General features: G+C 44.0%; 1 protein-coding gene across 3 annotated transcripts in view; it reads right to left on the minus strand.

The window, feature by feature from the left end:
* Window positions 1-27357, minus strand: part of baiap2l1a (BAR/IMD domain containing adaptor protein 2 like 1a) — a 95177-nt gene extending 67820 nt beyond the window's left edge. For all 3 annotated transcript variants that reach the window (XM_055651619.1, XM_055651618.1, XM_055651620.1), the window contains exons 1-2: window positions 27094-27357; window positions 21784-21859 (exon numbers count right to left, since the gene is read on the minus strand). In XM_055651619.1, coding sequence (XP_055507594.1) covers window positions 21784-21859; window positions 27094-27144 — 127 coding nt within the window. In that variant the 5' untranslated portion in view covers window positions 27145-27357. The remainder of the gene's footprint in view (window positions 1-21783; window positions 21860-27093) is intronic.
* Window positions 27358-27558: the final 201 nt, after the last annotated feature.

Raw genomic sequence — 27558 nt, forward strand, 5'->3', positions numbered from 1 at the left:
ATTGTTCCTTAAACATGTCTGCAAGGAATTTGAATTAGCCCAGTCATTCTAATTACACCAGCATTAATTTCATGACTTTATATTAGGATCAGACTTCATCCAACTTCTTTGCCCATTTAATAGTTTCAGATCTTCAAGGTACATTGATGTTTTGCGATATGCATCTTCAATTTACAAAATTATGTTGTCCTATAAAGATTAGTGAGCACAAGAATTCAATGCATCAGATTTCCTATACTACATTCCACACAGCCTTTTCAGTTTACAAAAGTTTATTGCAGGAAATGTTTTTGTAAGAATGCGGCCTCTTATAAATTGAGTAATGACTGTACCCTTACTGAGAATAAAGGACTGGTCTAATAAAGCAGGTGACCTATCCCTATAATTTCCTAGATATAATTACCAATTTTTATGCAAAATTATCCCATGGTTATTTCCTCACTAAACTGATAGAAGGCAAATTGAGAGTTAAGGCATGATTGAACACTAAAGTTAACTCTATTTGGAACTCAACACTAGTTCCAGAATCAAGCTATATTTATGATGGCGGACTGCAGGGGTGATGCGCCGTTGTGTATGGCTGCTCCTCCTGCAGTCCGTCCTTTCACCCTTTTTTATTTTTATTTTTAGTCCTGTCCGTACAAAATGTTTATTGGAGGTCTTCTTTTATGTGGTGGGTGGGGGGAGGGGAAGGGGGAAACTGTTTTAATCCCAGTCCTACCTGGTCGGAGATGCGGTTTTCTTCCGAACCGCATTTTCGTCCTCTCTGTGCGGCCTACCATCAAGCTGGAGCAGCGCTGGAGCGGCGTTTCCTGCCAGGACTGCAGCTTCGCCGGCGGTGCAAATGCTGGGACACCAACATCGTTGAGCTGCGGCTGCAGAGCGTCCAGCCGCGGGCGGGGCCTGGGATCCGAGATCGCCAGAGTCGGAGGTCCGGCCGGCGCGACCTGAGAACTTTGGACATTGCAGTCTTCGGGGAGGAAGCGGCCGCTTCAGTCCAGGCCGCTGAAGAATGTTCACCCGACGCCAATGATCCAGCTTCGCGGCAGAGGGCCTGACAACATCGGGTTGGCTGAGGAGGCCACATATAGACCCCGACCTCGGGTGGACTATGAGCGGGAGAACTGGATATTTTTAGTGCCTTCCCTCATAGTGAATTCTGCTGTGGGGGGACGTTTCTTGTTGATTTCTATAGTGTACTGTTCTGTGTTTCTTTTTCTTTTTTATTTTTTCTGGATTTATTGACATTTAATCTATTCAATTAGTTTAATCAATCTCTGTAAAGCACTTTGGTTCAAAGCGATTTTGTTTAAAAGTGCTATATAAATATTATTATTATTATTATTATATTATTATGGTATTTTAAAATTAATACAGAGCAAAATCACTGCAGTGGCAGTTACAACTGCACCTTTCCAATGTAATACCAAAATAAACATTTTGGTCAACAGAACTGCATTATGAAAATGTTTCTATCGCATTTACTCTGTGGCTAAATAAAACTTCCATAATTCTGTCAAATTCCATGACCTAGGTAAATCTCTAGATTAAATGGAATTGCAGGAATAAACTTAAATTAAACCAGATTTATTAAATGTAAAGGCAGCTGCACATTAGCTGATTCATCTTCTAAATGTATACTCTTAAAGACACATATTATTTAATCCTTGCTCAAAATCTGAGTCAGCCTTAAAATACTGTCCCCATTTTCGGTTTCCTTAAAGTTTGACTTTGGACTGAAAAGAAGGCTTCGAAATGAATTCCCAGTTTGTAGAATTATAGGTCATCATGATAGAATAAAGAAAATAGGACACTAATTTTAGTACACTGAGAGATTCAATAGATATTTAAACAATAATGGCTATCGCTGAAAATCTGAAATAAAAACAGAAAATGCCAGTACACGCAGCAGGTCAGGCAGTACTTGTGAAAAAGACAGTTGTCATTTCAGGTTGAAGACCTTTCATCATGAAGCTAGAAAATTATTTGATGTTGTAGTGGGTGGAGATCAGTTGAATCATTTAAGTATTTGCATAAAGAGTCATATAGCACGGAAACAATCCCTTCAATTCGCACTGACCCAACACCCATCTGCACGATGTGATGTCTCCAGAAGGATTCAGACCCAAAACACTACGTATTCTTTTTCTCCAGAGATGCTGCCTGACCTGTTGAGTTATTCCAGCATTTTGTGTCCATCTTTGGTATAAATCCAGCATTTGCGGTTTTTCTACACTCATCTACACTAATTTCATTTTCTCTTTTGTATGTTCATCAACTTCCCACTATCGCAAAACAAAATTCTAGTTCTTCTGTCACAAACTACACAAGGAAATACACACTTTATGGCTATTAAACCTACTAACCAGCATAGCTTTGGCACATGGGAGGTAGCGGGAGCACTCAGAAAACCCATGCAATTGCAAGAACATGCAACATGCATACAGAAATTATGTTGGTCATTGAACCCGTGAGGCAGCAACGCTAACTAGCGCCATTATGAAAACTAATGATGGGACAAAGGGAATAACTACGATAGGGCAAGGTCTGCAATGCCATGGTGAACTCACTGTCATGGAGCTAGCTAGTTAAGAGGCCAGATTGGCAGCGAAAACAAAGCAAGGTATAAAAGCTCCGAACAAGAGATTGTGTGAAAGATAGAAAAAAATTATATAACACTTCATAACTACAGGATGCAATAAAGAATTTTATAGTCAAAAAAAGTATTTATGAATGTACTTGCTTCATGAGAGCATAAAGCGACAAGTGAAAGTGTGAAGCAAAAACTGAAAAAGCTAGCGAGGATTGTGAGAGATAACCATGCATAAATAACAGGATAAAAAATAGTAGCAAATCCAATGACATCTTTCGGTCTGTATGTGTGCAGGGAACAGTTTGTTTATGAAATGGTTTGTTTCAACTAATCAGCCAAACGAGATTCAAAAGTCATGATTTTTTTAAGATTGTACAAAGCCCTTTAAGTGAACAAAGAAATATCCTGCTGGTGGAATTCAACAAGTCAAGCAGCATCTGTGGAGGCAGAGATAGTTGATGTTTCCAGTCGACAACTTGCATTAAGATAGAGTGTAGAGGGAAGATAACCAGCATAAAGAGGTGGGGGAGTGGTATGGCAGGGGCTGGCAGGTGATAGGTGGAACCAGATTAGGAGGGGTGGGGGGAAATAGAGAGGAAGCAGACAGAGGGAGGTAGAGAAGTAGAAGCAAGAGGCTGCAGATTCAGAATCACTAACATCCACCATTTCCTGACTCCACCCCTTCCCCACCTGGCTCCATCTGCCCATCATCTTCACCATCACCTGCTAGCCCCTGCTTCACACCTCCCTCATTTCTTTCTACTGTCACCCTTTCCTCCACCTTCAGTCCTGATGCAGAGACTTGACTCGCATGATTGACTATCCTGTTGCCTCTGCAGATGCTGCCTGACCCGCTCTACCAGTTTACCAGATTGTAACATCTGCAGTCTTGTGTTGACATTTAAAGCTGTAATGTAATCCAAGAAGGCATTTATTTTCCAAGTGAATAGCAGAATTGCCCACTTTACTGCATTCCTACAACTGATAGATCCATTGCAAGCTGAGGACAAGATAATTTGCTTCATACCTAGCTTTTGAATTATGTGGAAGGAGATCCACACATAGTCCCTGATCTGATTAATATTTTCATAATTGTGTTTTACTTTTAGATTGAGCATGCCCAGTATTTCCATCTACTAGTTAAGTTACAGTAAAACTGACAATTCAACATGCTTGGGACTTTGGTGGTCTGATTTCTGTACTATTGCATGTTATTTCTATTAATACACCAACACTCGAAATCCACTTTTATGCAGTATTACAGTAAACTTTCCAATGGTCAATGAATGTGGTAACAGGGGCCCTAGCGAGTTTCACGGGTGCAGGAAACAACACTTGCTGATTGAGATGCAAAACCTCAGGATTTCCAAAGTCAGAAAGTGGATTAGAGTTTTACTATACATTTGATCTCCTGTACCAGGTTTGATTTCTAAGGATTGGACAGAAATGTCAGATTTCTCGTAGTTCCCACTATATCCTGTACAGTGCAGTCTTGCTTTTATGAAATGAGTTCACATTTTATAAAAGTAAAAACAGGAAAATACCCCCATTGCTTTAAATAGTAAAATAATGCATTCTAAACTAATTTTTAAAATGCATTTCATAGAATAAGCATATTCTAACGATAATACAAAACAATCCAGAAGGATAGAGATAGGATGGATCTTGATGGATAAACTCATTCCATTTGTACCTTTTTGATTTTCTACATCAGCTATTCAGAAACAACTACCTCACATTTAATTCATGACTGCATAAATTGAATGTATACATTTTGTTATACTACAGGTGTATTAACAAAGATCCACCAAAGTCTTGATAATGTTATCACAGCAGCTGTAAATATTATAGTGGACATTAGACAGGTGATGCAAATGACCAGGAAAAAGGTAGACAATAGGTGCAGGAGTAGGCCTTCGAGCCTGATAAAATTCAACCCTTCAAGCCAGAACCACCATTCACCGTGATCATGGCTGATTATCCACAATCAGTATGATTTGCATGTGCATGGAAATGGCAGGACAGAATATGCAGGAGTGGCAGAGATAAACAACTATATTCTTATCTGGTTGATATGTGGCAATTAATCTTACACGAGACAAATACCAGTTGTAATTTGCAAAATATCTTTACAATGATGAGTTACTGTAGATTCAGATACTATTAGCTTCATTGAGCCTCTCTCAATGTATTAAATGTTATTTTCTGGTTCTGAGGGATGATGCAAAGCATAATGGCGCTGAGACTAGAATTCAGATTAAGTCGGGCAAACATTACATACAAAAATCATTAAAATATTGTGCAAGGTTCAATTAAGTTACATTACTTGGATTTCAATAATTTTGATATTTCACTTTAAACTTGTACATATACACTTTTTAACTTTCATATTTAAAAAAACTTGAACAAAAATTAACACGTACAAAATGCAACCCAGACATAGTACCTCCTAAAAAAAGTAAATATTACCATTTTTGGCATGATAAATTCTCTCAGTGGAGTCATACAATGCATATTGGCAAACCTACAATACTGTTGGACACACTTTTAGTTATTTTTTTTTACTTCGGCTACAAAATTAAAAGCAATGTATTAACATAAGGTTTAAGAGTAAATATCACATGGTAGTTCAGAACATTTCTCTCTTTATCAGATCTACATGCAAACTTAATTTACATGTAAACAAAAAACTTGCGTCAACATTGTCTGCAACATGGCAAGTATTTTATGTAATCATACCAACAGGATACAGAGACTGAAGTTGGACAGCATGTGATACCATTGTTATTTAACATTTGGGTACAATACTATAATTCACAAGGGACAGACGTTCACAAGTTACTAGGCTGCATATAAAAAAAGACATCGCATATAATAATTTTGCTGGACAATAAAATAAACAATGAGAAATCTATGCACAAATTGGTTAGTGAAATTGAACAAAAGAATATTCACGTTAATCAAGTCGAGAATGTTTAATTGTCATATGTACCAAAAACGGAACAATGGAATTTTTACTTGCAGCGGCATAACAGGTCTGTAAACACAGTATTCATAAATAACATAATAAACAAAAAGTTCAATTAATTAAAAAAAAAAACCAATATTAGTGCAAAACAAAAGCCCAAAGTCCCTCATGCAACCAAAACAGTTCATAGTTTAGTTGGTGTGTGTGGTGTTCAAGAGCCTGATGGTTATTGGGAAGAAGCCGTTCCTGAAGCTGAAGGTCGCTGTTTTCAGACACCTGCACCTTCCTCTCAATGGCAGGAGTGAAATTAGAGCATGGCCAGAGTGGTGTGGATCCTTGGATGATGCTGCTGCCTTTGAGCAAGCACCTTCTACAAATCCCTTTGATGGTGGTGAGGTCAGTACTTGTGATGGGCTGAGCAGTTCACCACTTTTTGTAATTCTCCTTCGTTCCCAGGCATTTGAGTTGCCCAATCAGGCCATGATGCAACCAGTCAATATGCTCTCTACCGTACACCTATAGACATTCAAAAGCGTATTCATCGACATACCAAATCTCCTCAATCTTTTAAGGAAGTAGATGCATTGGTGTGCTCTTTATAATTGCATCTACGTGCTGGGCCCAGGATAGATCTCCAGAGATATGCACACCCAGGAACTTGAAGTTGTTGACTCTTTCCACCACCAACTCATTGAAGAATCCTTGGCTTCCTTTTCTAAAGTCAACAGCTATTCAATCAGACGATCGATCTCCCTCCTCATCTCTGACTATTCATTGCACATAATGTAATTCCTCTAACAACAGCATTGTCATCAGCGAATCTAAAGATAGAGTTTGAATTATGTCCAGCTATACAGTCATGGGTATAGAGTACAGGGGACGGAACACACAGCCTTGAGATGCCCGTGTTGATGCTTATTGAAGAGGAAGTGTTGTTGCCAATTTGTACCGATTCTGGTCTACTTTTGAGGAAGTCAAGGTTTAGCAACAGGTTTGCAGGAGATGAAGGCATTGAACACCAAGTAGTAGTCGATGAACAACAGCCTTACGCAGGTGTTTTTATTGTCCAAGTGGTCCAGTGCAGAGTGGACAGCCAGTGAGATCACATCCCTTGTTGATCCTATTGTGGTGATAGGCAAATTGTAGTGGGTTCAGGTTCCTGCTAAAGTGTTTGCTAAGCGCCATAACCAACCTCAAAGCACTTTCACTTTTGTCAGAAGACAGCAGAGAAACCAATTGAAATATGGTAAATAATGAAGGGCCTGGATGTACTAAATTGATAGGATCCAGTTCCTGTAGCAGAGATTAGAAATTAGGTGTATGGGTTGAAAGTAACTGTAGGGGAAGTAGGGAGATGAGGAATGCCATTTATCTTAGAAAGTTATGTGGTTGAAAATTCCATGTAATAGTGGTAAATATAGAAACCATCATCATAATTAAAACAGTACTTGGATGTATACTTAAAGAGTTATGGCCTACGGGACTGGATGGTGAGATCAGGTTGAATCATTTTCTTTATTAACATTTTAACAATCTTGTGATCTTGCAACAGCATAACATTATATGATAGTATTATTCCTACATAATTATCCCAGTTATACATGTTATCCTAAATTATGTTATTTTTCAAAGTCAACATTTAATTCTTTATTCTTGTTCATTATTCTTTAGGTTATGGGTTCGCAGAGAGCTTAGTCAATACACCTATTAATTTTGTGGAAGGAACAGCTGATGTTGGTTATACAGCGAAAATAGACACAAAGATAGATAAAATGCTGGAGTGACTCAGTTGGACAGGCAGCATCTCTGGAGAGATGGAATGGGTGACTTTTCGAGTCGAGACGCTTCTTCAGATTTATTAATTTGTACTATATGTCAGGATTCATATTAAAATTTTGTTTCATAAAAACATTAAAGCTTTGCTTTAATATTACATACAAGCCATTTTCAATCTGATGAAAGACAGCCCCAAATTTATTGAGGCTCTCAAACAACTTCCATATCCTCTTTCCTGGACCTAATTTTCTTGTTGGAAAGCAATTTTCCCTCAGCTTATCTTAATTTCAAAAATACTCCAAAAGAAAGCCAATGGAAAATATGAACATTTAAAAAATAGCATATAATTTTGTAGCAATAAAAGTATGTCATGAGTGAAAGGACACAAGATTAAAAGATTCATCATTTGAAAGCAACATTAAGATCAACAATTGAGCAACATTCTAAAATATGCATGACTATATTATAAATCTTTCAAATGTTTGCATTGTTGGACACTATCTGCAATTATCCATTTTCATTTTAATGAACGGTACAATTAAAACCATTAAACATTGTTTTATCCTTAAGTCTGCATTAATCTTGAAACGCAGTCAGGAATGGCATAAATATTTAGTGCACGTGGCAATACATAGAATACCAAATACAAAAAAAAACCCGATTCAAGAGACTAGTAAAGACAAATTTATGTAGTAACTTCCATAATCTCAGGACATCTCAAAGTCAGAATTGTGCAGCACAGAGAAAGCCCCTTCAGCCTGTCACGTCTATGTTGATCATCATGCCCAACTGTACCATCACATTTGCCTGCATTAATTGCATATCCCGTTAAATTTCCTGTCCAGATTCTGCTTAAATGTTACTTTCCTGCTTCCTCTGATAGCTCATTCCAGACACTTCTCTGAAAAATGTACCCCTCAGATTTAAATCTTTTAAATCACGTCCCACTCACCTTAAACCTATGCCCTCTAGCTTTAGCATTGGAAGCAGACCTAGCCCATCCAATCTCCCTGATAACTCAAGCTCCCCTCCTACCAAATCCATACAACAACCTTGTGAATATTTTCTGCACCTCTGTATGTCCTTCCTGTAGTGAGGTGACTAGAACTTCACACAATAGTCCAATTGTAACCTAACCAGCATTTTGTCCAACTACATCATGGCGTCCCAACTCTTAAATTCAATGCCTCAGCTAATAACAGCAAGTATGCCATACATCTTCCTCACTACTTTGCAACCTGCGTTCCCATTTACAGGGAACTATGTCCTGTACCCCCAAATGTGTCTATTTAAAAACACTCCCCAGACCATGCTATTCACTGTGTTCTGCCTTTGTTTAGCTAAACAAAATGCATAATTTTGGACTTGTCTGAATTAAATTCTACCTGCCATTCCGTTGCCCACTGTCTCATCCAGTTGATAACCTAAGATAACCCTTTTCATTGTCTACCACATGACCAGTTCAAGAAAGATGGGAATATAAAGACAGGACAGATAAGTGGGTGGCTGAGAGATTGATGATCCTAATAAAAAAGACAAGGAAAATAAATCAACTAGTTTGTTATTAAATTACCTCATGATAAGCAATCAGAAAAAGGGATAAACTACAACAAAGTGCAAGATACAATTTTCTGGCGAAAAATGACAAGACTAATTGAAAAGTAACAATTAAGTAACACTAAACATGCTTCCTATTAAGAATAAATAGATGTGGATGCTGCGGCGAATGTAGGTTTCAACAACAACAAAGCAAGGCTGCAGTAGAATTGTACCTTTCCAACTTGAGAGAAGCAGCAGAAAGTTTAGTGGTGCAATAACAGTGTTAAGTAGTGGAATATGTGTCAAGACTTTTCACCTGAAATAAGGTGGCAAGCCATCAAGAAATTTCTAAACTATAACAAATATTTAAAAGTTAGATAGCAGGAAGCCAATTAACTGTAGTGCGAGACTTTGTATCTCATGACTAATTTCAACCCTCAAGTTTGCTAGTTTTAAACAAATGAGTGAAAATATAGCCAAATAATTTTCATGTGGAGAAACCCAAGTAATCCTTCAAACCAAAGAAAAGGTTAGCAGGAAAAGACAAAGTGCTGGAGTAGCTCAGCAGATCAGGCAGCATCTCCTGAGAACATAAATAGGTGACATTTTGGGTCAGGTCTGAAGAAGGATCCCAACTCTAATCTTCACCTATCTAAGTTATTCAGCGATGCTGCTTGACCGCTGAGTTAATCCGGCAGTTTGTGTCTTATTTTTCTAAACCCAACATCTGCAGTTCTTTATTTCTAAAAAAAAAAGCAGGGTTGTTAGACGCAACAGGAAGCTAGGGAGTTTAATACAAGCTGGAGATTGAGCACACAAGTTATTAATATAAATAACAAGCATTTATAATCACACCTTTAACACGAGACATCAAAAACAGTGAAAGGTTATCTGATCAAAAACGAGAAAAAATGTCTATTTATGATGCATTATAAAAGGACTGAGAAATAGTGACAAGATGGGTTTTGATGGAGGTTTTTTGAGAGGGGAGGAGAGAAAGAAGAGTTGCAGAATTTCACACCTTAGGTCAAAATTAAAAAGTTGGGACATGGTGAACAACTAAATTAGGGATGATTGAGAGGCCAGAATATATGGGGCACAGAAATACTGTAGTATGGTGCTGAAGATTGAAAATACATGAAGCTTTAAAACAAGATGAAGATTTTAAAATTGAGGCTGTTTAAATAGGAGCCAGAAAGTGCAGGGGTGATTGATTAATAAGATCTAGAGCAAATGAAATAGAGCAGCAGGGTTCAGAAGAACATAGGATGAATATAAATCTGGAAGCTCATCTTGGAGGTCAAACATAATAGCAAGGTTGTGAATGGTGAGGCTCAATCTCAGCTGTCATGGAATGCAAAAACTGATTGGGAATCAGATTTTGCACACAAAGGAGGAAGTTGGGGATTCAAAGACATTTTTGCTGCATAGCAAGTTGGAGCAAATATCTGCTCCCCTTTTACTCAAGGTCAGACGAGTAAAGGGCCTGTCCCACTTGGCAGTCATTTGCGCGTCACGACGCACGCATGGCGTGCATTACGCGTGCATGGCATGTGGTGAGGCGTAGGCAGTGACGCGTGGTCGCGCGCGGCGCCCCAGGATTTTGGGATTCACAAAATCTTCGCACGCCACCTGCGAGACGCGCAAATGACGCCCAAGTGGGACACGCCCATAAAGTGATATTAGTAAAAAATTTTGTAAAGATAGTGGTAAGTCTGAGCTGAGTGTCACCAGCATAAGCATAAAAATGATTTTTAAGGAAGATACTACATAGTAAGTAGATGAAAAGCAGAGAAGGTTGAAGAATAAATCTGGGGAACTCCAAATGGAAAATATTTTGGGTGATTCTTTTGACCATAATTCGATAGACAAAAATAAAATCAAAAGAAGCTAGTTTCACACAGCCAGAAACACATTGGAGGAGGATAACGGAGTCAAGTAGCTGAGAAGGGATAGTTCACCTTGGTCATATTTGCCACCATCATTAACTTGAAACTCAATTAGGGCAACCACACGTATACTGTAGCTCCAAGAGCAAGCTAGTCCAAAGGCTTTATATTATCTATAAGCCAGGTGTATGTTGCTCGCACTTGTTCCAATGAATGTAGTTCAGATAATGTTTAGGAAACTCATCATCCAGTTCAAAAGAGCCCATGAGAAAAATATTCCATCCACCGCTCTAAACCATTACTTCCACCACCAGCACAATATAGGTTTAGTGCATACTGTCTGCAAAATGTATTGCAGTTATTTTTTTTTTTTGTTTAGTTTAGAGACACAGCGTGGAAACAGGCCCTTCGACCCACCGGGTTTGCGCCGACCAGCGATCCCCGCACATTAACACCATCCTACATCCACTAGGGATAATTTTTACATTTACCAAGCCAATTAACCTACAAACCTGTATGTCTTTGTAGTGTGTGTGGAAACTGAAGATCTCGGAGAAAACCCACATGGTCACGGGGAGAACGTACAAACTCTGTACAGACCACACCCGTAGTTGGGATCAAACCCGGGTCTCCAGCGCTGCATTCGCTGTAAGGCAGCAACTCTACTGCTACACCACCATAACAGCCCTAATGCATTCACAGTTATTTACATTGCAGTTATTTACTCCAAAAGTACCTCCCATATTCACTACCTCTACCACCAACAGCAAGGACTGTAGGGTTGCTTTCAAGTCACAAACTATCTTGATTTGGAATGGTATTAATGTTTTTTTTTATCATCACTGTATTGGAACACCCTTCCTACGAAGAGCAATTCAAGGCTATCACTCATCACCTTCTCAAGAGTAAATGGGAATTGAGAAAAGTACTGGATTTGCACATTATGCCCACATAGAAACATAGAAAATAGGTGCAGGAGTAGGCCATTCGGCCCTTCGAGCCTGCACTGCCATTCAATATGATCATGGCTGATCATCCAACTCAGTATCCTGTACCTACCTGCCTTCTCTCCATACCCCCTGATCCCTTTAGCCACAAGGGCCACATCTAACTCCCTCTTAAATATAGCCAATGAACTGGCCTCAACTACCTTCTGTGGCAGAGAATTCCAGAGATTCACCACTCTCTGTGTGAAAAATGTTTTTTTTCTCATCTCGGTCCTAAAAGATTTCCTCCTTATCCTTAAACTGTGACCCCTTGTTCTGGACGTCCCCAACATCGGGAACAATCTTCCTGCATCTAGCCTGTCCAACCCCTTAAGAATTTTGAAAGTTTCTATAAGATCCCCCCTCAGTCTTCTAAATTCTAGCGAGTACAAACCGAGTCTATCCAGTCTTTCTTCATATGAAAGTCCTGACATCCCAGGAATCAGTCTGGTGAACCTTCTCTGTACTCCCTCTATGGCAAGAATGTCTTTCCTCAGATTAGGAGAGCAAAACTGTATGCAATACTCCAGGTGTGGTCTCACCAAGACCCTGCACAACTGCAGTAGAACCTCCCTGCTCCTATACACATGTAATAAATGAAACAAAATACTGATCAGAGAATTCTAAATATCGAGTATGAGAGCCATTTTTAATACAATGGCAAGCTAGAAATACAAGTGACAATATTCAAATACAATCACACAAACAACTTGCTTGGCTTAGACAAGTAAGAACACAGTTCACAGTTTTGAAAGTAAAATGCATTAGAAGATGTGGCGGTATGTTGCAAAGTCACTGATCATGGGTTTATTATTTTGAGAGGAATGAGGATAGCAGGTTTGAAGTCAGTCATGCATGGGATTGGGAAAGTATGCAAGGTGATGGATCTTTTAACAATTTTAACCAAAATGGGCACGGGCAACCACAGAATATTATTGGGAAAGCAGTGATGGGGTTGAAGGAAAAATAAATTCAGAACAAGACATGCAATGATAGAATTTAGAGAAATGTTGTGAATTCTCTACTGGGACAAAGGAACATCAAAGTTTAACCCGGTGGGATCAGAGGAAGCATCAGAGACAGCTGAAGGGACCATCTTAGGACCGCTGGCTCAAACAACAATGTTTCGTTCAAGGTGAATGCCAAAAAACTAAAAATTACATTTCGGCATGAGTATTAAAATATCTGCAAATTAAAACAGAAGCAATTCAATTATTGTCCACAGATTGTCCCTGCAAAGACATTGATGTGTGCAAACATATACATTTTACCTGTAAACACACAAAAAAAATTACTGCAGCAGTCAAACTAGCAACTCATACGGTTAATTCAAAGTTCAGTCTAAAGTTCTTCAAAAATATGACCTAAATTTCTGAACGAGCCAATTGTGTTCCTAATTGTGTTCCTAATCATCCAAAACAAAGCAACAATGTTATTTTCACTGGATGCTTCATCTTAGCTTCTGTGCCTTTCTATAGCTCTTGCTTCGCATATCATTGCTCCAATACATTTGAATTAAATTGAATAAATTTTACTAGTCAAGTATCTATACATACAAGGAATTTGCCTTGGTGCTTTGCTCGCAAGTAACAACACAATATACAGTAAACAATTAAGAATAAAACATTACAATTTAAACATGAAGAATGAAATAAAATACCAGAGCAAAAGGAGGCTACAGACTTTTGGTTGTTAAGTAGAGCTACTGCTCATGGAAAAAAGCTGTTTTTATGTCTGGCTGTGGCGGCTTTGACAGTCCGGAGTCACCTTAAAGAGGGAAGTGCTTCAAAGCGTTTGTGGCCAGGGTGAGAGGGATCAGAGATGATCTTACCCACTCACTTTCTGGCCCTTGCAGTGTGCAGATCATCAATGGGGAGAAGGTTGCAGCCAACAACCTTCTCGGTTGATCGAACGATGCGCTGCAGCCTCCGGATGTCATGCTTAGTGGCGTAGCCAAACCAGACCACGATGGAAAAGGTGAGGACAGACTATGATGGCAGTATAAAACTGGACCATCATTGCCTGTGGCAAATTGTGTTATCTCAGCTGTCGCAGGAAGTACATCCTCTGTTGGGCCTTTTTGACTGTGGAGTCAATGGTGGCCTCCCATTTAGGATCCCTGGAGATGGTTCAAAGAAACTTAAATTACTCCACAGATGTGACTGTGGTTTTGTTGATGGTAAGTGGGGGGAGGGAGTGCTCTCCTACAATATCTTAAAGCCATAATTACATTCTTTCTTTGGCTAGATGGTTTTGCTTATCTCCTGGTCATTCAAGTTAGAAATGTTTAGTTAGAAAAGTTGTCTTTGGGAAAGTATCTATCTTGCATGCTTAGCATTGTATCTTTAAAAGTGCTCTATTTATCTTTTGGTTCCCTCAATTTATTTTCTTTAGTTGCCATATTTAATCAAATTTCAGTCTGATATACTTCACGTGCATGACTCCTATAAAGTTATTAATTTTATCAAACTTGGATTGTTTTCTCTGGAGCCTTGGAGGCTGATGGAAGTTGATAAAATTAGGAGACTATATATAGGGTAGACAATCAGAACCTTTTTCCCCCTCATGGAAATGTCAAATCTAGAGGGCATAGCTTTAGGTTGAGAGGGAGAATGTTTAAAGGACTTGCATGGGACCATTTTATGTTTACACGGGGAGTGATAGGTGCCTGGAACATGCTGCTGAGGTAGTGCTGGTGAAAGCATATACGTTTTAAGAGGCTATTAGATAAGAAAATGAATATGCAGGGAATGCAGGGATATGGATCATGCACAGGCAGGTGAAATTTGGCATCATGTTCAGCGCAGATGTTACAGCCAAAAGAGCCTGTTCCAGTGCTGTAGTATTCTGTATTCTATTTGTAGTCATTCTTTTCAACAGATATGATTTGAGATGCTACCTGCCTCCATCCTCATGCAGTGCATCCAATTTCAGCCACCTATTGGTGCAAAAAAAAATCTTACTTTCCAAATATCCTGCCCCCTTACCTTAAATTAATGCCCTCTATTTATAGACAACTCAAGAGGAAGTTTCTACCATGTACCTTACCCTTGCCCCTCATGAGTTGTATACTTTAGGTTCCTCTCAGCCTCTCTTCTCTAGGAAAGTCAAACCAAGCCTTTTTACTGTCTGCTTAGATGAAACATGCAATCCAGACATCTGATGAATCTCATCTGCAGTCTCTCCAATACAAACATTTTTTCCATGAAATATCAACCAGAATTACACATATTCTTCAGCTGTGGCTTAATGAATATTTTATATACCTGTATCATAACTTCCTGTTTTAATATTTTATCTCTTGGCAATTGAAAGCAAGTCTCGTATATTTTTTAACCACCTTAACACCTTGTGCTGCTTATTCAAGGATCCTTGGACATGTACACTAACAAATTTCTGTTTGGCTTTTAGTTTTAGAGATATAGAGTGGAAACGGGTCTACGCTGACCAACGATCACCCATATACTATACACCCATCGCCTGTACTTCGCTGGAATATGGGAGGGAAAAGGAGCACCCGGAGAAAACACACACTGTCACAGGAAGACTCCGTACAAACAGCACCCAGAGTCAGGATTGAACTTGGGTCTCTGGCACTACAAGGCAGCAACTCTACTGCAATACCACTGTCTTCTTCAATACCTCCTCCTACTTTGATTGTGTAGATCCTAGCCTTATTGCAACACCTCACATTTCAGGATTAAATTTAATCTGCAATTTCTCTCTTCATTTGCCAATTTGCCAATATTGTCCGGTGGCCAAAGTCTACTTATCAACATTGAATGTTTGTCTTATCTGCAAATGCTAATCATACCTCTTACATCCAGAGTCTTTTATCTGATTTCCATAATTATAAGATGAATGTCCACATGACATGTTCATTTTAAAATAGTCACAAAGTACTGGAGTAACTCAGCGGGACAGGCAGCATCTCTTGAGAGAAGGAATGGATTATGTTTTGGGTCAAGACCCTTCTTCAGACTGAGAGTCAGGGGAGAGGGAGACATAGACATATGGAAAAGTAAGGTGTGAAAACACAGATCAAGAAGAAGATGGTCAAGGAAAATGTAGAATGGTTCATTGTTAGCTATGGGGAAGATGACAACGAGGCATATTCTACAATCAGTAATATTTAATCAGGAGGACAGTAGTCGGAGAACTAGGATGGCGGAAGCATAGAGAGCTTCCTACACATAACATGTTAATTTATTGCTTCTTGCATCATACTGTTACAGGTATACCTTTGTGTCTTCTACCCATTGTCTTACCTGGAATGATTTTTTTCCCCCTGCTGAACCCACCTCTCTTCACACAACCCTGATCCAATTTAACTAAGAATTTATTGCAGTGTGAATGTTCCTTTGGACTAATGCTATTTCTCTTTTATAGACCATTTCTCTTTTACAAGCCCATTTTGTTCCTCATAAACATTGTTACTCTTACATCATGTTGCTAACAAAATTGATTACCTCAATCCTTTCTTTTCCTTACCAATGGAAAGGGTAAATTGGTGCCTTCTAACCTCCAGCTTTGATTTGTGCATCTTTCTCAAAATAAAATCAAAGTCAAGGTTTCAACATGCATAATTGGCAATTTATTTACTTCAGGGGATGAATAAAATGAAAATATGCCCCAGTTTACAAACAAGCCAAAAGCTTCTGACATTGCTCGAGATTACAGTATATGCCCGAGGTTATCAATGTTTTGAAAATCCAGAGTGGACTGATGGATCAAAATTTTACATTTACAGGCCAAATTACCTCTCAATTTGGAGTACCCCGTATTTCCCGGCAATGAAGGCACTATTTTTTACCCCAAAATAAAGCCCGAAAATGTACCTGCGTCTTGGAGGCCGAAGGCTAGATTGTTAGTCAAGAAAAATACTTGGGCCAAATCGCTTTTAAAACATGGGGGGGGGGGGGGGGGGGGACGACCACAATGAGGCCTAACACAGGGGTCGACAAACTACGGCCCGGATCCGGCCCGTAACTCAAACAAACCGACCTGGGAACTACAGCCATTCGCGGGGCACGCAGCTGACCTGGGCGCAACAGCCAGACCTGGGGCAAGCGAGCCGACCTGGGAACTCCAGCCATTCGCGGGGCACGCAACCAGACCTGGGGCAAGCAGGCTTTGGAGGTGTCGGTCAAGTGAGAATAACAGAGAAAATAAGAAAGCTGCTGCCTTGTCAACAGACGCGCACAAAAGCAGTTGGTCATAGTTTTGAAATTCTCGTTATCCCTATTTTTGACCTGGCTTGGAGACTGGACACTGAGGGGACCAGCTCAAGAGCAAAGATCATAGAGCAGTGCGGGTCAGTGGGCAATGGGTAACAGGACAGCGGACGGTGAAGCTTACTCCCAGGGCCGGCCTTAAGCCGATTGGACCGATTGCTCCCATTTATGCCCCGCGCCAATGGGGGGGCCCGCGCTAATTTTCCGTATTTCATATGGAAATATGAATTTGTGTTGCTAAATACATTTTTTTTTAAACACTTGCCTTAAATACAGTTTTTTTTTTTAAACGAACATGGAAAAAAACAACTGCACCGGCCATCAGACAAAAATGATGCGTTAACTACTAGCACGTTAACAGCCAGTTAACATCAATTAATCGATCCACATTCCTCAGTAAATGTAAATGTTATGACCAAGTATTAATGACGCCCTGTAAATTTTATTCAAAGGAACGCGACGTCATTAATACTTGGTCAAAACACAATTACACTGAGGAATGTAGATCGATGCATTGACGACATTGAGAATTTCTTAAAACTCATCATCATGGTTGAGGGCGCAGACCGCGAGCTTCTTCTTGGTGTGCAGGTTAGTCATTCACCTACCGACCCACATTGTGTCTCTCTGTCTTTCGCTCTCTCCGTCCGTCCCTCCCTATTTCTCTCTCGCGCGTGCGCTCTCTCTCCCCCGCCCCCATTTTGTCGCTCTCTCGCTTCCTCTCTCTCACCCTGTCGCCTCGGCATTCCCGGAATCATTGACGACTGCATCTGCGGTTCCTTTCTGTTGGGAGGGGGGGATCATTGCCTTTTGTTGCCAAGCTTTTCGAGTAAAGCATAACTCACTTCCCCAATGTGCTGCACAAAACTAGAAGGTGCCTTGCCCTGCACTGTTTCACAGACCTCCAATGAGCTGGTTCAATGGTCGAAGGGTCTGAAGAAGGGCCTCAACCCAAAACGTCACCCATTCCTTGTATCCAGAGGTGCTGCCTGTCCCACCGAGTTACTTCAGCATTTTGTGTCTATCTTTGTTTCAATGGTTCAAAGAGGTGAGAAAAGGTACCGAACAGATCATTCTGTTCTGGGGTTTGTTCTGTATCTTTTCATACCTCTAGTTTCCCTCTCCCTTGACTCTCTTCCTGAAGAACTGTGTGCAGGATAGTGTTCGTGTGAAGGGGTCGGTGCGGACTTGGTTGGCAGAAGGGCCTGTTTCCGCGCTGTATCTCTCAACTAAACTAAACAGATAATCTATGGAAAGAAAATAGAGCATCTTTGTTGGTTCGTTATGACTTGACGGGGCTTTCAAATCTCGCACGAGAAACCTTTGCGGCACGATGGCGCAGCGGTACAGTGGCTGCCTTACAGCGCCAGAGACCCGGGTTCTTTCCTGATGACCGTGCTGTCTGTACGGAGTTTATACGTTCTCCCCGTGACCCGCATTGGTTTTCTCAGAGATCTTCCATTTCCTCCCGCTCTCCAAAGACGTACAGGTTGTAGGTTAAGTGGACCGGTACAAATGTAAATTGTCACTAGTGTGTGTGGGATAGTGTTTGTGTGCGGAGATTGCTGGTCGGTGCGGTGCTATATCACTAAACTAAACTAAACTAGAGCAGATAATCTATGGAAAGAAAGCAGAGCATCTTTATTGGTACATTATGGCTTGACGGGGATTTCAAATCCCGCACAAGATACCTTCAAGAATGGAGCATACATTTCTATCAGTCATTGAAACAGAAACATAGAAAATAGGTGCAGGAGTAGGCCATTCGGCCCATCGAGCCAGCACTTCCATCCTATATGATCATGGCTGATCATCTAAAATCAGTATCCTCGTTTCTGCTTTCTCCCCATATCCCTCGATTCCGTTAGCCCTAAGAGCTAAATCTAACTCTCTTGAAAACAACAAGTGAATTAGCCACCACTGCCTTCTGTGGCAGAGAATTGCACAGATTCACAACTCTCTAAACTGTGACCCCTTGTTCTGGACTCCCCAGTCACTCTGGGTGAAGTCCAGGTGGAGCTGACAATGTTTGCACCATCCACTTTAAATAAAAGTCAACAGAATTACGGAAGGTTAGCGAAAAAAGTGTATTGATTTCTCTTTCATTATAGGCACGGTTGACATTTGTTACAAAGAGAAATCAACTTGTATTTCAAGTAATTTAAAAGTCTCTTCATTAAACGCGAGGACAAGCAGTGTGGAGATTGCTTTCTTCACTGCTTTCAGTGACACATCCATGGGCTCCACTGAACAATGTAATGATTATCTTCTTCATTTGACCTCAACTGAGCGTTACGACAATATTTACACAGCGAGTTCATAGATCACCTTGCAAGGAGCTCTAGCCATCATGGTTAGTGAAAAAGTTCACTTTTTTTTTTATTGAGAAGAGCCGTCATCTTATGTATTGATCTCAGGTCGCTTTACCCACTCTAGTCTCAGAGCCGGTGATTCTAACCACGGCAGCCTCCTGAATGCAGAGATGTGCGAGTTTACTGAGTCCAATGTGACGACACAATTGAGTCTGGTTTAGGTTTTTAGTTCACAGTCAATGCCGAAGGAAGACCAAACGTCTTAAACAGAGATTGGTCAGATACAGTGAGAAATCATAGAATAGAATAGAATAGAATAGTTTCTTTATTGTCATTGTAACATGGACCATGTACAACAAAATTTAAAATGTCAGCCAGTCAGTGCAGCATTCAAACATTTCTAAAAGCTAACGATACATACACGGTAAAATAATAAAGATAAACAACTAAATAAATATCACGAACACAGCACGCATGCACACCCAACCCTCCATCCTTCTGTCGATTTCACAGTTACCACAGTCCCTTAGTCTGTATCGCCCCTGCGTTCCTTGGCGGCTACATTTAGTGCCTTTATAGCAGTGGGGTAAAAACTGTTTTTGAGTCTGTTTGTCCTTGCCCTTGTAGATCTGTACCGTCTGCCTGACGGCAACAGTTCAAACAGGGAGTGTCCGGGGTGGGAAATGTCCTTTATGATATTCTGGGTTTTTTTGGTGCAGCAGGAACTGTGTAAGTCCTCCAAGGTAAGGAGAGGGCAGCCGACAATCCTCTGGGCGTTGTCAATGGCCCTCTGGAGCGCTTTCCTCTGAGCCGCTGTGCAGCTGGTGTACCACACGCGTACACAGTATGTTAGTATGCTCTCAATGGAGCACCGATAAAAGGACAGCAGCAGTCTCTGAGTGATGTTGTTCTTCCTGAGCACCCTCAGGAAGTGCAGTCTCTGCTGGACCTTTTTCAGCAGCGCAGTGGTGTTCACGCTCCACGTCAGGTCCTCCTCAATGTGGATTCCCAGGAAGCGGAAATCCGCCACCCTCTCTACACAGTCCCCTCTGATAGTCAATGGTACCATGTCCGTTTTGTTCTTCCTGAAGTCTATTATTACTTCCTTTGTCTTTAAGGTGTTGAGGAGCAGGTTATTTTCTTCGCACCACACTGTCAGCTGCTCCACCTCATCCCGGTAGGCGTACTCGTCCCCCCCGGAGATGAGTCCCACCACTGTAGTGTCATCCGCAAATTTGACAATGGTGTTGCTGTGGTGGGCGGGGGTGCAGTCATGTGTGTAGATGGTGTAGAGCAGGGGGCTCAGTACGCAGCCCTGTGGAGAGCCGGTACTGAGGCTGAGGGCCGTGGATGTGTGATGGCCCACTCTGACTTTCTGGCTGCGACCCGACAGGAAGCTATTTATCCACGTACAGGTGGAGTGTGGAAGTCCCAAGTCCCCCAGTTTGTCCACCAGTTTGTGGGGAAGGATGGTATTAAAAGCAGAGCTGTAGTCCACAAAGAGCATCCGCACGTAGCTCCCCTGCTCCCCCTCCCCCTGCACAATTCATGTGAAATAATCACTGAATTTTATTTTAAATGAATGTGCCTGCATGTTATACTGTTTAGTTTGGAGATACAGCGCAGATAGTCCATTGAGTTTGCACCGACCAGCGATTTTATTATTTTTCTATTTGTCAATTTGTGCCCGATTATTTGGCGGCCAATCAACCGCTGTCTCTAAGGGCATTGTGTCCAATCACATAATGCAGTTTAATGGTAATTAGCAGCTACGGTAAAGGTTGGATGCCAGCGGAGATACTGACAGTCAAACGGGAGGGAGCAGGAGAGATTCACACAGTGTATAATCCATAGCACCTTAGTGTACAATTTCATAATATATACAAAATAACAGGGCTGACACACCTTGGCTGGGAACCTGGGACTCACCAAAATTGTTCCCAATTGGGCCCCGCACCTCCTAAGGCCGGCCCTGCTTACTCCTGTGTCAGCGGGAGTAACCTCAATTGGTCCCATGAACTAGTATTGTCATTCAATAAGATCACAACTGATTCAATTTGTCCCAATGTGCTCTGTTTTTCCCACCATCCCTCCACCTGCCGTCACTCTTCACACTCCACCCCCCCCCCCCCCCCCCCCCCCCACCCATTCAGTCATTCAGAATGGAGGAGCTCTGGAAGCCTTGAGCAAATTGAATTGTTACTTTCTTCATTTAATGAGAAATTCTATGTCCCGCCAGCCTTTTTTCAACATTTAGCAACTCAAAATGGGGGTGCATCTTCGACGTAGGTGCGTCTTCATTGCCAGGAATTACAGCATTGTAAAGCATTAACTATCTACAGGAAGATTACTATCTGAAATCACGAACAGTTCCTGGAACTGCAGGTTCCTTCCTCCTTGTGGTGCCAGGAACCTACCAAAGGCAGTAAACAGAACACCTAAAACAACCATCACATGATCAGAAAATATTTAAATCGAACACTTACCACTAACAGCTTTTTCATAATTTTTGCCTAGATTTACGAGATTCCGTAATCCTGGATTAAACTGTTCCATTACAGTCTGAAGGAAACAGATATGTTTATTGTAACATTTATATGTATTATTTTCATTATAAACTTACTGAAATTATGGGTGACATTTGCATGATTTTGATTGTAATAAATTTGAACCTGAAAGGAAAGTTTATAAATAGGAACAATTGTAGCAGCATTGTGAAATGACAATACAATTGTGCATTCTCATTTATGTTTAAACACCAGCATTTCAGCTAGAAGGACACATGATACTTTGCAGTTTTCTGTAGAGGTAGCCATAATTGAACCAACCATTTGATTACAAAAGTAAAATAACACCATAAAATATTAGGAACAACATTTAATCATTTCTGAAATAAAGACTAGTTACAAAAATTTTGAAATGTTTGACACAAACCCCAAATTTAAAACACCCAAATAAAGATACCATGCCACAGACCTACAATGCTCTCCACAAAAGAGAATAATTCATATTTTATAAAAATATTAACCTCAATCAATTCAATAGTGGTATTGTTTTATGGGTATCCTGGGTGCAATAAATATACCAAACAGGAGAGATCAACATTACCAACATCAAACTATACCCTCAAACCTGTTTGATATCTATTGAATCTGTGCCCAGAAATGTTTCAGCCAAAATCAATTCATAAATTACATGCTGCAACACTATTTGAGCAATAATAAAAAAAAACCAGAAAGCAATTCAACCAAGCTTGCACCGGACCCCAAGGTTTGATATTTTATTCCCTTAAACATCAAACCAATTAGGCAACCTCCGGGCTAATATTTCTTTAAACTGGGTTGATTTGTACGAGTGGAAAGAAAATCCATCTTTTCACTAATATAGCTCTTCCACCAATAGTATTTTGGATGATTCATTAAGTATCAATTGTGTCACTGAGTGGAGCTTCCTGTAGAAAAAAAACCCAGATGACTCAAGGTGTGGACTCCCTAAATCGGGGGGGGGGGGGGGGGAAATCGGGGGGGGGGGGGGGGGGGGGGGGAATTGGGGGGGGGGGGGTGGGGGAATTAGAAACTGGGGGGGGGGGAGAAACTGGTGGGGGGGGGGGGGGGGAGAAACTGGTGGGGGGGGGGGGGGTGGGGGGGGGGGAAACTGGTGGGGGGGGGGGGAAACTGGTGGGGGGGGGGGAAATGGTGGGGGGGGGGGGAAAACTGGGGGGGGGGGGAAACTGGTGGGGGGGGAAAAACTGGAACTGGTGGGGGGGGGGAAACTGGTGGGGGGGGGGAAAATGGGGTGGGGGGGGGGGAAAACTGGTGGGGGGGGGGGGAAACTGGTGGGGGGGGGGGGAAACTGGTGGGGGGGGGGGTGGGGGGGGGGGGGGGGGAAATGGTGGGGGGGGGGAAACTGGTGGGGGGGGGGGGAAACTGGGGGGGGGGGTGGGGGGGGGGAAAAACTGGTGGGGGGGGAAAATGGTGGGGGGGGGGGGGGGGGGGGGGGGGGGGGGGGGGGGTGGGGGGGGGGAAACTGGTGGGGGGGGGGAAACTGGTGGGGGGGGGGGGAAATGGTGGGGGGGGAAACTGGGGTGGGGGGGGGAAAATGGTGGGGGGGGGGGTGGGGGGGGGTGGGGGGGGGGGGGCGGGGGGGGGGGGGGGGGGGGGGTGGGGGGGGGGGGGGGGGGTGGGGGGGGGGGGGGGGGGGGGGGGGTGGGGTGGTGGGGGGGGGGGAGGGGGGGGGGGGGGGGGGGGGGGGGGGGGGGGGGGGGGGGGGGGGGGGGGGGGGGGGGGGGGGGGGGGGGGGGGGGGGGGGGGGGGGGGGGGGGTGGGGGGGGGAAACTGGGGGGGGGGGGAAACTGGTGGGGGGGGGGGACTGGGGGGGGGGGGGGGGGGGATTGGGGGGGGGGGGGGCTGGTGGGGGGGGGATGGGGGGGGGGGGGATTGGTGGGGGGGGGGATTGGTGGGGGGGGGGATTGGGGGGGGGGGGGGGGGGATTGGGGGGGGGGATTGGTGGGGGGTGGGGGGGGGGGATTGGTGGGGGGGGGATGGTGGGGGGGGGATTGGTGGGGGGGGAGGGATTGGGGGGGGGGATTGGTGGGGGGGGGATTGGTGGGGGGGGGGATTGGTGGGGGGGGGATTGGGGGGGGGGGGGGGTGGGGGGGGGATTGGTGGGGGGGGGGGGGTGGGGGGGGATGGAAATGGGGGGGGGGGATTGGTGGGGGGGGGAATTGGTGGGGGGGGGAATTGGTGGGGGGGGGATTGGGGGGGGGGAATTGGTGGGGGGGGGGGGAATTGGTGGGGGGGGGGGTGGGGGGGGGGAATTGGTGGGGGGGGGGATTGGTGGGGGGGGGGGAATTGGTGGGGGGGGGGATTGGTGGGGGGGGGGATGGTGGGGGGGGGGATTGGTGGGGGGGGGGGGGTGGGGGGGGGGGTTGGGGGGGGGGGGGGGGGGGGGGGGGGGGGAGGTGGGGGGGGGGGGGGGGGGTGGGGGGGGGGGGGGGGAATGGTGGGGGGGGGGGGGGGGGGGGGGGAGGGGGGGGGGGGGGGGGGGTTGGTGGGGGGGGGGGTGGGGGGGGGGGGAGGGGGGGGGGGGGGGGGGGGGGGGGGGGGGGGGGTGGGGGGGGGGGGGGGGGGGTGGGGGGGGGGGGGGGGGGGTGGGGGGGGGGGGGGGGGGGGGGGGGGGGGGGGGGGGGGGGGGGGGGGGGATGGTGGGGGGGGGGATTGGGGGGGGGGGGATGGTGGGGGGGGGATTGGTGGGGGGGGGGATTGGGGGGGGGGGGATTGGTGGGGGGGGGGGATGGTGGGGGGGGGGATTGGTGGGGGGGGGGATGGTGGGGGGGGGGATTGGTGGGGGGGGGGGGATTGGTGGGGGGGGGGATTGGTGGGGGGGGGAATTGGTGGGGGGGGGGGGAATTGGTGGGGGGGGGAATTGGTGGGGGGGGGGAATTGGTGGGGGGGGGGGGGGAATTGGTGGGGGGGGGAATTGGGGGGGGGGGGGGGGAATTGGTGGGGGGGGAATGGTGGTGGGGGGGGGAATTGGTGGGGGGGGGGGGGGGAGGGATTGGTGGGGGGGGAATTGGGGGGGGGGGGGGGGGGGATTGGTGGAGGGGGAATTGGGGGGGGGGGAATTGGGGGGGGGATTGGTGGGGGGGGGGGGATTGGTGGGGGGGGGGGGGGGGGGGGGGGGGGGAATTGGTGGGGGGGGAATTGGGGGGGGGGGAAATTGGTGGGGGGGGGAATTGGTGGGGGGGGGGGAATTGGTGGGGGGGGGGAATTGGTGGGGGGGGGGGTGGGGGGGGGAATGGTGGGGGGGGGGAATTGGGGGGGGGGGGGGGGGAATTGGGGGGGGGGGGAATTGGGGGGGGGGGGGGGATTGGTGGGGAGGGGGGAATTGTTGGGACCCCACTACAGCCATTTATATCATATCTTCCACAGTCATTAATTTAATATGAAATAAACCATTGCTATGAAAACTCAGCAAAGTGTCTGCATTGTTAATCATAACATTAATCTTCAACCGCAGTCATTGTTTTTTCCATTAATTCTCCCACATGCCTCAATTTGGCATGCACTAACTGGTACCAGGACTATACATCATAAATGATTTTTTAAGTTTAGCTTCCCACAATGCCCTTTTGATATACTGGACAATTCTAGTATGTTGTGTCAATATGCTGCAGAGCACTATTTACAAAGCAGGATGCTGACATCAATTCAGTCAATTGCAAAACTTCACCCCACTATACAAAATAATGGAATAGGCAGATCTCCATGTCCTTGGAGAGATAATGTCTATAAATATATAACCCGTTTATGGTTCAAACTAGAACAGTGACTTGGAAATGTTTAAATGTTCACACAAACATATATCAAAGCTGCATTGCACTATGACTAGATGAATCAATCAGCTCCTCTGTAGTTCTTCCCTTGGTGGAGCTAAAGCAACTAAGCTAATTTGCCAAGACCAAAGGTGTGTGCTTTAAAGCAATAAAAATATTTTTTGCCTTAAATAGACAATTATGTGGTGACAATCCCAACCAATTGCACAGCCTACTTATGCTGGTTCAAGTTCACCTCAACAACCTAAGAATCAAGAGATCCGACCAGATTGTTATGAACTTCTGTAGGGAGTATAATCTTCTCGATTAAATTTTAACATAGCTCCCTAAACTTTCTCAGACGATTTTTAACATAGCTCCCTAAACTTTCTCAAGAGATGCCTTGGCAGAATATTTATGAAAGAGCATAGGAATTACCCCTGGCATCTGGTTAATATTTAACACTCAACCAGCAACAGCAAAAACAGAATAACTGTTAACTAATAACAGAGAATATAATCACATTATGGGACCGTGCTGTGTATGCGACATGACAACAAAAGGACTTCATTGGATGTGAGGTGCTTTGAGACATCATGGTGTGAAAAACACTCTAACATCCAAATCACACTTTTAACTTGGGTAAAACAAAATGCAGGAGTATCTCAGCAGATCAGGATGCATATTGTGCAGTATCCTTTAACTCCATGCATGTGTTTCCAATTCAGATATCCAAGGAACAGGCTGAGTTACCAAATACAGATCCTACTAGGCATTTTAAAAGTTGTAAAACTTTATGGAGACATAAGGAACTGCAGATGCTGGTTTATATAAAAGACACAAAGTGCTGGAGTAACACAGCAGGTCATAGAGAACATAGGTGACATTTGCAACCAGGGCCCTTCTTCAGACTTTTGAAAAGTTTTTTTTGTTGGGAGGGGCATTTATGTGGAAATTAAATTGTTGCGGATAATACAAACGTAGACCCTTAGTTTCAGCTTTTACACTTAGTACAAAGTTGCCTCTGTTATGGAAGAGAAGCTTCAGAAGACTGCCTTTGGCGAACTTTGAGAGGGAAAAAAAAAGTCATAACTGCGACATAATAAACCCCACTTGTTGCCTCTCCGCAAACACACCCAGCACGAAAAGGTGACTAAACAGGTAGGTGTAGTACACAGAGTGAGAAGCGATACCCAGCCCTTTTAATACCTATCATCAGTTTCATCACATTCCCAGCTCTATGAAACGAGACAGATCCACATACGGCGAGCTTAATTATGATTGTTAAAGTAAGTTTATTTAAGGTTGTATTTTATTAAGCAGCCCACCCACCTTCCTCAGGTGAGTCCTCACCTGCAACAACTCACCTGTGCCACCACCCCACAACAAAAACGCCGCCGGCCTTTACCAGATAACGAACAAAAACTATTTTATTACAAATATTTTAGTTTAAAAGCATGTTTTTTTTGCTGGGGGTCCTCACCTTGTACGTGCTCTCCGTGAGCCTGTTGATATCCTCGGGTTTGCGAGACATAGTTCTTTTCTTAAACCTCTCGCAAAATTAAACCGAAAAAAACAAAACAATAGCCACCGAAAGGTGTTGTCTGAGGAAAGGGTGTTGAGTTTAACAAGAGGGGGGGGGAGGTAAACGAAGTCGTCGGTTCGCTGAGGAGATCCGACGGCCGGCCGCTCGACGGCGCGATAGCTCGAGCTCCTGTCAAACTTCTGCCCGCCGCCAGCTCCCCGCTGACGTCACCCGCTCTCCCCCCGCCCCCACTCCCTCCCCGGCCCCCACAGCGCAGGCGCCGGGTGTCCCAACCGTAAACCCATCCACGCGCGTCTTGGCCGCAATGCCGCCCGGGGATTGTAGTCCCCTTGTTCGAAACACAGAGTGATGGACTAAACGCAGCGGCTGAGTAAGAGGCAAGTGGTGAATAAATGAAAGGTA

This window comes from Leucoraja erinacea, chromosome 20 (genome assembly GCF_028641065.1).
Source record: "Leucoraja erinacea ecotype New England chromosome 20, Leri_hhj_1, whole genome shotgun sequence".
Classification (NCBI taxonomy): domain Eukaryota; kingdom Metazoa; phylum Chordata; class Chondrichthyes; order Rajiformes; family Rajidae; genus Leucoraja; species Leucoraja erinaceus.